The sequence below is a fragment of the Caretta caretta genome, chromosome 4, assembly GCF_965140235.1.
Source record: "Caretta caretta isolate rCarCar2 chromosome 4, rCarCar1.hap1, whole genome shotgun sequence".
Classification (NCBI taxonomy): Eukaryota; Metazoa; Chordata; order Testudines; family Cheloniidae; genus Caretta; species Caretta caretta.
In genome coordinates, this window is record NC_134209.1 from 34816656 (window position 1) to 34829219 (window position 12564).

The window sequence follows — 12564 nt, forward strand, 5'->3', positions numbered from 1 at the left end:
AGCCACCACTACAATTGGCACCTTGGTTGGTAAATTCAGTTGGGAGGCATGGCATTTCTTATCTTTTCATCCTTGTGGCTGCAGCACTAAATGTTCCAGAGCAGAGCTGAGGTACACCTACCAGGTAGCGTGCTCTATCTCTGTGAACAAAGCGAGGAATTCATTCTCCAGGGCTGTTTAACCCATTACACTTCACCAGCATTACATATACTGCTTTTCAGAGATTGCCAAAAAAAGGCCACATTTTGACTACTTTTTTCTTACCTGTCGATCTATATGGAATCCAAGAAATCATGGACATTGCACAGAACCAATTTTTTGTAGCAGGACATCAATGTCACTAGTAAAAAGAAAAGGAGGACTTGTGGCGCATTAGAGACTAACCAATTTATTTGAGCATAAGCTGTAGCTCACGAAAACTTATGCTCAAATAAATTGGTTAGTCTCTAAGGTGCCACAAGTACTCCTTTTCTTTTTGCGGAAACAGACTATCACGGCTGCTCCTCTGAAACGTCACTAGTAGTTGGCTTCATTGCACTTCATCTCTTGACATACCCATATCTGTCACTTCAGTTTTCTTACTTTTTTTTACTTATTTTTCTTTTCCTCTCTCCTTGCTGTTCACACTGGAACACTGTTTCTTCTGTTGTCTGATTCCTTCAATTATAAGGAAAAACCCACCTAAACGGTAAATATTTAAAAATGTATATAACATGGTATTAATGCTGAGTTGTGCTGTTTGATATCTTACGATAGTGACTGTAGAAAATATTTTAAATGTTTCCTAGTAAATCTGACTTAAATTACTAAATTCATGGATTTGTTTTGCACTTGAATCTGTGTTTATATCTCTGAGCTCATGTCACTTTGTATGCAGTAGCGTTTACAAAAGCAGATCAGCACCCAAATGCAGAAGCTGTTCTTACAAACCTTGATAGTGCATGATGAAGTCTTCAATGCCATTGTGACAATGACAAAATTTAAGATTTCCTGATGAAATTTCACATTTTCCCCCCTTACAATTATTCTTTGTTGAAATAGTCCACCAAGGAAGCACATTGTGGATACCTATACAGAGTTTTACCACACACCCACTCATAGAGATGCCAGCAAAAAAAGATTGATTGAAGATACTGAAGATTGGCACCCAAGGACAGGAACTACCCAATCACGTTCTTTTCGGATCCTTGCCCAAATCACCGGCACTGAACACAGTGAGTAATCGTTTGGTGTTGCAGCATTAGATAAGGTTAAGTAGCGGTAATGGACTTGCACGCTGTCCTGGTTGAACTTGCTGTACGGTGTTGGACCAATAACTAATAAAGTTCTCTAATCCAATTTGTAACATTTCTTCCCCTGGATCATCAAATCAGTCGTCAATTACCCTGTTTTTCGTGTGAACCCTCCACACAGCAAAAGAGAGAGGGGATTATGGGCAGGTGTAATGCCTTCAACTTTTTTTGATCTGACTAAATTCCAAGCTGACAGGGTCCCTTTAAAACAACTACCATATTCCCCCTAAATCAGCTTGCCAGAAAAATGTCCCTCCGCCACCACCAAATGGAGAAATTTCCACTCAAAATCACACTGGTTTGTTTTACTGTTGAAAACAGGAGCTTCCAGCAGAACAGTACAGCATTTGCTTCTGCCTTAAAAGAGCAAAAGATACCAAATCTTAAAATCATAACATAACATGGAATAATAGGGCCATTGTAAGTTAAGTCATTCTAACGTGATTAGTGAACGTTATTCTTTCCCTGTAATTTCTGTATGTTTGGATTTATGTTACGAAGAGCCAGATTTGTAAAGATATTTAGATGCGTAAAGATGATGACAGGTACCGACAGGGGTTTCTGGAAGTGTGTAGGTGCTTACCTTTCATTGAAATCTCATGGGAGTTAGGCACTTTTGGAAATCCCGTTAGGCACCTGTCTGCAGCTTTAGACACCTGAATACCTTTACAAATCTGGCTCTGTGGTTTTACAGGTTGAGGTAAATGAAAAAATAGTACCTTTTTAGAAAAATTATAAAATTGTTTTTCTTTGGCATGTACAAAATGCACGATAGTATGATGCAAAGATTTTATTGGCCCTGTTTTTGAGGAAGATCAACCTTATTTCAATTGTTTCAAAGTAACCATTTAGAAATATAAAAATTCTTACTTCATTGCAGTGAAAGAACCAGAAACTGAGACTACAAAGAAAACTAAGTAAGTTGATTTGTTTGTATTTTGAATATTCAATATTTTGCATGGCTTGTTTTGAACTGATGATGTAATATTGCAGTTTGGTGCATTGGTGTAACGTTCTAGAAACTTTTACATGTTGTTCTGTGTTAAAATTGTGTGTTATAAATGAATCAGCATGTTAAATCAATATTTTGTGTGCTGTGATTGGCTTTTATTTAGGAGCTTAATACAAGACTGTGAAAATATGGTTTATACAGGAGTTGGAACTTTTCAGTGAATGTAAACAGTTGGTTCTCTGTCTGGTGGTAGCTTGTAAACAGACGAATGTAATGTTTTGTCTTGAATTTAGCCATGCATTTTTGGCTTGTAATAGGAGATCAGATTAACTTTTTCTAAGATTTGAACAGATAGCTGCTATTCTGTTGCTCTTGAAGAATTATGCTATTCAAAATTGTGCTGTTCAAAGTGGTGCTAAAGGCCCAGTCCAATACCTGATTCAGCGGGGGGTCTTTGTATTGACTTCATTTGGCATTGGATGAGGCCTTAAAAGACAGATGAGAAAATATGTAGGCCTGTAAATAGTGCATGGAGATGGCATGTTTTCAGTTCCTGTGAATTGAATTGTAAGGCAGATTTCTTTCCTTTCTTACGTTTCTTCTATCACTTCTTTCCACAGGGAAAAGATTCCCATCCAGATCTTTAGCCCAAAATATACAAAATTACGTGACTGGCACCATGACGTCTCAGCACGTGTCCTTAATGTCCAGTGAATTACCCAAGTTGCAAAAACAGAACACAAACCTTTTCTTCCTTTTCTCTTTTCCAAATGCTTTGCGCAAAAAAAAAACAAAAAACAAAACAAAAGTATTTTATTAGCTTTCTTATGAGAGAAACTCTAGCTTTTTCTATTCTTTTCTAACCATTTCCTACTGATATGTGAAGAATGAGATGAGTGTGGTTTTGTGCTGATCAGTAGTTAACAAACATACACAAATCAACACAAAGTGACTCAGGTGACTGAGTCTTCAAGTGGGTAGAGGAGGTGGCTATTGAGGTTCTTTCTTGACAAGGAGGATTCATTTGTGTTGCTGAGTTTGAGTTCTTGTAGGTTGCTAGAAAGATGAGCAAAAGAGCAATATTCAGTGTTGCTTGAAAAAAGAAGCCTGCCTGTAAACGCTGAAACTCTTGTACTTTCTAGGATAATTTTCTTTAAATTCAATAGAAGTTCAGCAGAAATATTTTAGAGTGGGTTGTAAATGTTTTTAAATGGTAGAGGGAGAAGTCAAATGGCTTCCCCGCCAAAAGGAGTTTTGCTGCTATTGCAAATCTTAGTGCAGTCCAGGTACTGAGCCTGTTAAACAGGTGTCCCATCCACACCATGGGAAAAATTATACAAAAAAGGAGTGAAATGTTGCTGTGCCCATGTAAGAGCTTCAGCATGCAACATCAAATGAGAATAAGATGAAGTCATAGACAGTGATGATTATTTATTGTATGGTGAAACTCTTAGGGTTTTTTGTGTTTTATAGAAGCTTCGGTACCCTATGATGGTAACGCTTATTATCCTGTAATATAATGTATTATAGTAGAGACACTCGTTAACTTAAACTTTTTGAAGTTTGAAGAGTATTTTAATAAAAGCTGCTTTTAACTTGGTTTTTTCTGGTTTTTCTTTGAGGCCTTTTGACTCTGTACATAGACCCTCTCAGACAGAAGTGCTGTATCTCTAGTATTATAATCTAACTGAAATAAGAGACGAGACAATAAAACCAGATCGAGCTGTGCAAGAGCCATCAATATTTGTACAATAAATGAATGGGATTTTTCCCAAATCTCCTTTTAAAAATTGTCTATTACATCTTTTAGATTTGTAAGGGATCCTGCATCAAGCTATGAAGTGACTGATCTTTTTTGCTGTCCCAAGTAGAAGTGTGTGATGCGAGCCTAGAACACATTCGTTTAAACAAACTAATTGTAAGCTTTTAACACCTATTGAAGTACAGAAAGTCCAAACCTAAAAGGTTAATCTTGGAGGAAAATGAAGTACCATACTTATAAGTTATATAGCAGTTTGTTTAAATTTTGAGTATATCAACCAGGGTTTTCTAAAAGTAGAGAACTGGGGGTTCTAGAAATAGAGCCCTTCCTTTGAACAAATTATTGCAGAGAGATTAAATCCTAAAAACATTCTAATATTCTGAAGTTTGCTTTTCCTCTTCAAAAGCATTACTTTACCATAATAAACATTCCTGCAGCTCAGCAAGGCTGTAGCTCACTGTGTTTGTCATCTTATCTTTAGGGAGAGTCAAACAGAAAATGGAGACCCCAGGTAACTGCTAAATTGTCTGAATGCTAACAGTCACTTGTGTGGAAACATAAGAGTGCACAATATAAGGAATCAAATTACCAATAAAACTGCAGAAGAATTCGCATCCAGCACATGGTAGAATTAAAACAGTTATGTCCACTCATGGTTTGGTTTGTTTTACATTAAAACCACATAATGACTTTCAGGGAAAATAATTCACTATCACAGTTTCACTGACGACAAAAATCTGTCAATTGGAAATGAACGGCCTTGGCAGTTCTATCAAATTATAATTTCTCTTCTGTTTCAAATACCTGTTTGTGTGTCACATTTTTACTAAAACTATGCACATTATTCAATGCACATACAGCACACTATGATTATTGATTTGAACTAGAACATGTACGTTCAGAAATATGAATTTTAAGCATTGTATTAAAGTTGTTTTGCCGGTTGAAATCATTTTTTATGTATGGTAGGGCGGGAATGTTATTACAGATTGTACGCAACACAGTAAAAAATAAGTGTGATAAGATGACTTCTTATGGCCCCTTTTGTAATGCATTCTTTAGGAGTAAAGTCAAACAATATCTTCAAAGTATGTATTTTTTTGAAACATTCATATAAAATGAGAATATTTTCCTGTTGATATTTTATTTGCCATTTTATCTATCTTGCTAGCATTTAGCTCTTAATAGAAGGAGTTGTTTCAATAAGAAATGGAAAAAATGATTTTGCAATCATCTAAAACATAGATTTGTTTAGCATGAGTGAAAATAAATATACAAAGCCCACAAGTCTTAAAAATATCCTTGTGGTGTGTCCAGTGATAAGTATATTCAGATTCAAGAAGAGTTCCCCAAAGCATAAAAATTTCCCAGAAAAACTAGATTTACAAATCACTGGCCACCTGGAAATATGTTATGGCATGCCACTGTATAAATATTTGGATGACACTTCATTAAAGCAAGTTACTTTAGCAAAAATGTATTCAGGGCTGTGAAACAAATTTCTAGATCAGCAAAAATCCTGCATATTTTTTCAAAATTAGAACCATATGGTATGACCCTCTGGTGGCTGTTCTTATATTAATAGTTTTAATTTCTGGAACAAAAAATTAAAAGTACTGATTTTTACCTTTGTTAGCTTAGAAAATTTAAAGGGTTGAATGGTGTATTTCATCTCCTAACTTTTTCAGACTTTCTAAATTAGAATTACAACTATGCAAACTACCTATCAATCTCTTTAAAAGACTTCTAATGTTTTTCTTAAAACCATCTGTTGTTTTCCTTCCTGCCTCCATTTAGTCTGTTCCACCTTCACTAGCCAGCAAAGTCTCTCACTCCTATTTTCCACATTCTCCCACTATCCTCTGTTCAAAAGCGTTTCCATAGTTAGTCAACAATAGGAACAAGGGAGCCAGGAGAGCTCATCTTAATTTAAAGTAAGCATCTTAATTTCTCAGTGGGTGAACAGGTTAGTCAGCCTGTGTACTGTCCCTGTGATCAGTTTGATCTCCATTGATCTTGAGTAGCAAAAGTCCACAGTCTACTCATTTAAATGCTCTGTAGCAATGTTTTCAGTGTATTTACTCTTCTCTTTACCCTCATTGTGCGGCTATACCAGAAAAAGGAAAGGAGACACTAGATAGGCCGCAACTTTATTACTAAATGTCTGGGAATGCCTAGTCGGTAAAACTGTATAGCGCAGGTAGTTGCATAAAAAGAAAAGGAGTACTTGTGGCACCTTAGAGACTAACCAATTTATTAGAGCATTATTTTCTTTTTATGGATACAGACTAACACGGCTGCTGCTCTGAAACCAGTAGTTCCATAGTCCTTTGCATATACCCAGAGGTTTGCTGGCAGCCACCCTGCTGCTGTGGCCTCGCCACACACATCCCATCTCAGATTAAGCTTAAGGGCGGGGGGTGGGGGGGACTTGACTCCCTGCCTTAACAGTCATAGGAGCCCCTAACCACCCCTGTTTCCACTCCTATAAAGAATACCTCATTAAATCCTTTCCCAATCCATTTTACGTGATCACCATATCTGTTCCCTATGCAGTACCTTCACTGGGAATCCGCCCCACGCTTATATAATGAGTTGCAACACCATAGTCTAACCCCCTTTATTTCTTCTCTTCCCCCCCCCCACCCCCTGCAAGCCTCCAGTTTGCCTTGGGAAAGGTGAAAAAAGCTACTTCACATTGGCCAATCTGGAGGTGAGGGGGAAAATTCCTCACCAGCCACCCCCACCCCAATTTCAACAGGTGGAGTGTTCAGCCTTGTCCAGGTGGAAAAGGGGCCGCCACTGTACAGGTGTGGACATAAATAGTCTGCTTCTCTTCAAGTCACCTGAGGGGTCGGGTGAGAATGGGTCAGCATCCCCATGCTGTATGGGTATGGAGCTGCCTCCATGCAGCAAGTAACTCTCTGGCTTTCTAGTCTTTAAAGTAACAACACCTTCTCCGACAAACCAACGGGCCCGACCTCTGAGGTCATTCTCTCATCAAATGTATCTGAAGATATTTTGCTCACAGACTTGACTGGCATGATGCATGTTCCATGCCCAAATGTCTCTTCCCTCCGGTCACACTTAAAATGTCATACTTTCATCATTTCTTAATTTAAAAAAAATTGAAATCAGTAAAAACTGTTGGGAGAAAGATTAGACTGCTTTTATTTTAAAATGTGAATAATGTACCTTAATGCCCACTTTGATTCCAAGTGTACATTTAACCTTCAAAAAGACAGATGAGTTTCCAGTCGGAGGTCCCTATGATGATCTGGATTTAGCTCACTGCTTGATTCAAATCAGGCCTCAGAATGCGTTTTGTTCCTGTGATAAGGGAAAATACTTAGTGTCCTGATTTTTTTTTTCTTTAATATAAGAACTGACTGCAACTATTGTGGAGGTAGGCCAAACTTAACAAGCCTGGGCAAAGGGGATGTAATCAAAGAAGGGTGAAGAATTTCAAGAGCTGTGAATAAACTTCAGATAAATGTCCAAGCTTTTTAAACTTTCTCGAAAGCCAACTTCCAAATATTTTGATTTTCATCCATCCCTGTATGTAGCTAGGTAGATAAAAATGCCTTTTCTTTTGGAGAGAGTAACAGTGATCATGGAAAGGTGTACCTAAAGTAGAATACACAAATAACACTTAAATATTTCCATGGAAGCATTCAATGATTTTGTTGGGTTACAACTTGTCATTTGGTAATAAAGTAATTTTCCCATTTTCAAGTATATTCTGGATGTCTTGATGCTGAGGAACATAATTTTGGACACAAATGAAATACTGAGTGAATGTTTTTCACTGTTGTTTTTGTAAATGTAATATATTCAGATCATCAATCACTCCTTGTACTACTGGTTTTTTGGTCAATTTGCTTGAAATTTAAACTTAAAATAGATCTTTATTATCATGCTACTCCCAAATCCATGAAATATTTTGAGTTGGTCACTGTTAGATTTGTTATTAATATTGAGCAGGTTTGTGTAGAGATTTTCTGGATTTTTAGATTAGCAAATCTCTCTATCCATAGTGAAATAGTGATCCCACTTTTGGTCAATTCTAAATTTTCATGTATGTATTCCAACACCATCCATGTGATTTTTTTTATCATTATCTGTAAAGCGTGTCTGTAGATCTACCAAATGGAATAGAAGCCCAGAATTCCTCTTTAGATCTAAAACATTCAGTAGCTACTCAGACCATTGAGATGACGCCTGCATCAGAACCTCCGTCAACACCATTACCAGCTATGAGGTCTGCTTCTCTGTCAGTGCTAAGTCAGTGAAATACACTGATATCACTTAAGACTGGAAACTTGTTAAGATATTTAAATCTGCATGATACTAAAAATAGAGTACATTCTCACGTAGGTAGCTTTACTTGCTCAAAGTTTGTGGAAGACAAATGTGTTGTATGTTAACACGCTCACCTTGTAACTCCTACTTGACTGTTTGTCACAAAATGACATTGCAGTTAGAAATGTCATGTGCATTTCTCTTCAGACAAAAGACCTGTGTTGCATTAAATGTCACATTTGCAGTTACTTCAGTCATGTCTGGGCAGGAGGCATAATATGGAGAAAATGTTAAAAATTATACTTCAAGGTCCAACCCCACGCTGCTCAATTCCTGTAGCACCCAAAGTAAATGGCAGAGTGGTGGCATAAAGCAAACGACTTCTTCTAGTTTTCTAGAATGAAGAAATCACAATGAAAGGGTATAAAACACTTATATGAAGCCCAAATTAGAACTTCTGAGACTCTCATTTTTAGTATTTACTGTAAGTTTTTTTTTTCCCCCATCAGGCTATGCAGAGTGGTATTAAATGTGTATGTCTCATCTCTGTAAATATAATAATGGGCCATCTGCTGATTTTACAAGCAACAGTACACGTTTCTGTCTTCACCAAAGTCAAGAAAAGTCACACAAAAATTGTGCCTCATCTCAGCTCTGACTTTCACTTTAACCCTGATTCCCATTCAAGCTATTGATATTTTTGTTCACGTTTTAACATATCTTTATTATGCCACTTAAATGTAGATTAAACATCTTTTTTTGTGTTGATTTTGATTTTGTTACCTTGAATGACATGCAAACTGTTCATCAGACCAGAATCTACGTCAGACAGTTTGCCGTTAGCCAAGTCTTCACCTGTCAGTGTTCCCTCTCCCAGACTTCCTGATCATGTCTCAAGTTCACCCCATGGGAGGTAAATGATTCTCCGGTGGTACTCTTCCTAATTAGAACAGGAAAATCTATACTAGCCATGTTTCTCTGTCACTCATTTAAATTGGACATCACCAGTTTTCTGAGCATGGTAGGAGGAGGGGAAAGAAGAGCAGAAAAAAATCGATCAGGCCCATGAACACTTCACCGGTACTAGCTGGAATAAGAAATAACATACTATGTAGTAAAACAATTCAGAAAGATCTACTTTGTCAGTGAGTGACCCTTCCCATGACCTGCTATAATTGATAACAATTAAGTGTTAATGTATAAGTTGAGAGTTAATTCAAATGTATTTCCCACTGAGGCAAAACTATATTAAATATATTGAAAAAATATGGTGTGCTCTTTAAGGCATGTTCTGCTATGTGGGATGAAATGAGAGATGGCAAACTTCCAGTCACTGACCTTGGATACCTTAATTGGCATTATTTAGACCATGTTTTCTTGGCAGACTGTAGGCTCTCTTTGGAGGTCATCTTTGGGTTTAGAAAGAGAAAATAAAATTTTGAAAAATGTTGTTCCTTAAAGATAAGTTATATAAGTTACACTGATGTATTGAATTTCATAAGCTAATAGTGTGGGTGTGTGGCTCTGTGTCTAATAAACACCAGTTATCTGGAAGAGAAAACAAACACCAAACAAGGCCTATCATTTTTTGTACATTATCCTAAATTTATTCAATTGAATTATTTTTGTTATCTGTATGGTATGGACAGATTGATGCAAAAGATAATCAAAAGGATAAAAATGGACCCTTTTCTTGGACAATTCCACAGTTCACATAGCCTTAAGTATAACTACTCTTGACCCATAGCCTCTATACAATTTGGATTACTCTGTTGTAAGTGGTAGGGAATTAATTATGGCAGGCTCTTGCTTTTGGAGCCTGATTATTCTCATGGTCTTCTTCCGAAGCCTAAACTTTAAGTCATCAAGTATGACCTCATACAGGCCTTTGAGCTTTAGATTTCAACAGGGAATGTGGTCTCTGTTCTTCAGCTTTGTTATTTTGAAAGATGTGGCTTTTGTCGGTTGGCTGGTTGTTACAATGTGCCTGGGAGTTGATGGTTATGTTTACCTCTAAAACAAACTAATATGAAATATTTTTGGATGACTCTTATAAGACTTACTTTTGAATTGTAATAACTTCTGTCTTAGGAAGCTCATCTCATGGAATCTGTTGGTATCTCAATAACACAGCAGATTTCACCTCCCTTAGTTTAAAAAAACAAAAAAACAAACACCCTCCCCCCCCCGTCCCCCCTCCCCGGCAACACTCCATTAACTGACTTGCTGATTCCATCCTTTTCACAATCTTTTTACAAGGGTTAGCAGCCATAAAACATGTTTTTTATTACTTGTGCTTCTGTTTCTAATATGTCCATTTAACTGCTGTTCCTGTACCATATGCACCATGATGTTGTAGTAAAATGTTTTACTGAAATCGGTGGTTTTGTTGTTTGTTCATTGCGTAACCTGGGCAAGTCACTTAAGTTATCTGCTTCAGGTTAGCCACATGTAAAATAGGTGTAACACCTATGCATGGGACTTATTGGTTCATTAAGTGCTTTTGTGTTCTTGAGTGAAAGAGTACATTATGGTCATTGTTGTGGGAATTATGCTCAGGTTTTTTTTAATTCTGCTGTGTTCTTGCCATAATATTGGCTCTGCGTTAAAATATGAAGGATACTGAGTGCAAACATCCTGAGATTCCTCCACACCCTCTTTGGCATGACCACTTTTCTGACATGAATGGAAATTATTAGCCTTCCCCCAAGTGTATAGGCTGCAGTTAGATCACTCACTAGTAGCTGGCCAGTGTCCTAATGGTGGAAGCAGACGTTGTAGGTGCTGTATGATTAAGATGTGTACTTTGATCTGTTTTGTTACCCTTTTCCTTCTTTTGGAGAGGAAGGAATATCCAGTGGCTAGGACACTAGCGTAGGAGTTGGGATACGGAGGGTCAATTTCCTGTTCTGCCACAGACTTCCTCTGTGACCTTGGGTGAGTTACTTAGTCTCTCTGGGTACATTTACACTTGAATAAAAAGCCCATGGCATAGCCATGGCTGGCCCAGGTCAGCTGACTTGGGTTTGCGGGGCTAAAAGTGGCTGTGTAGACCTGTCGGGTCCCAGAACCCAGGCTTCAGCCCAAGCCCAAATGTCCACACAGCCATTTTTAAAGCCCCACCTGAGCCAGCTGACTCAGGCCAGCAATAGGTATTTAAATGCAGCGTAAACATACCCACGGTGCCTCTGTTCCTCATCTGTTAAAATGGGGGTCATTGCACCTGTCTGTCTCACGGGGGTGCTATGACGATATTTAAAAGATAGTGAAGCTCTGAAACTTAACTGACACAAAGCACTATATAAGCACTATTTTTATTTTGAAATAAATACCGTGTACCATTCTGTATTAATACCTGGATCCAAGTATAGAACGACCATTGTCAAACATTCTATGTGAGCAGCATTTTTGTGGTTTTTATGTTTTTTGTGGCAGCCATTGTTTAAAGAAATAGGTTCTATGTGTTCTCTGTTGTGACTCAAGACTCTTGAAGGGAAGATGCTGCTGCCTGGTATTTATATTATTTATTTACCTAGTGCCAGCACATTTAAATATTTTGGTTTTTTTAAATGCATAAATTACATAAGCCTCTCCTAAATGATCAATCTTAAGCTTCCACTATTATCCCATACATATCTTTATGCCTTCATAGTGGACATAGCTTCAATACAAATTTATCAAAAATAAAGGAAATAAACAGAAAAACATGCCAGTTGTTAAATGTTAATAACAACAGGCTTTGTTTCACTCCCTGACATTTACCACCTCAGACTCTAGCAAATGGCTAAGAGGAAGTGAATTCCAAAGGTTGGACTCCTTCAAATGAGAACCCTGAGCCTGGCACTAGTCTTACCCGAGGAGCTGACAACACATGTAACCCAGCCAATTTCTACCCATTGCAAAGCAGACTCTCAAAAATGAGTTACCACAGTCAATCAGGGCTTTAGAGATAATTACTGACACTATGAATTGGACCTAGAAGTGATGAGGAAACCACGACAGAGTTTTGAACATAGATCTGTGTTTCTGCGAGCACACCCCACTCAGCTACTTTCTGCACCAAATGAAGCTTCCGGCTGGACTTCAAGTATAATGCTGTGTAGAGTCCATTACAATGATTTTTTTACTTGGAAAAGCTACGGGTGTTACTCTTTTGAGGTCAGTATCAGAGCAGGTTTGCAGCTTCCAAGTCTCCTGCTGTAGATGATAGCATCCCTAGCAGCTGTCCGAGAATCCAGGAACAACAATTGATCTAA

At 37.7% G+C, this 12564-nt stretch overlaps 1 protein-coding gene across 22 annotated transcripts in view; it reads left to right on the top strand.

Moving 5' to 3' along the window:
- The window catches only part of PDLIM5 (PDZ and LIM domain 5), a 183172-nt gene that overhangs the window by 106699 nt on the left and 63909 nt on the right, over nt 1-12564 (top strand). For 10 of the 22 annotated variants that reach the window (XM_048847041.2, XM_048847038.2, XM_048847045.2 and 7 more), the window contains 6 exons: nt 1042-1214; nt 2173-2209; nt 4488-4517; nt 6663-6719; nt 8136-8267; nt 9120-9221. In XM_048847041.2, coding sequence (XP_048702998.2) covers nt 1042-1214; nt 2173-2209; nt 4488-4517; nt 6663-6719; nt 8136-8267; nt 9120-9221 — 531 coding nt within the window. Of the gene's footprint in view, nt 1-670; nt 689-1041; nt 1215-2172; nt 2210-2864; nt 3845-4487; nt 4518-6662; nt 6720-8135; nt 8268-9119; nt 9222-12564 lie in introns of those variants that run through there. The other 12 variants (XM_048847055.2, XM_048847056.2, XM_048847057.2 and 9 more) reach the window with 7 other exon arrangements.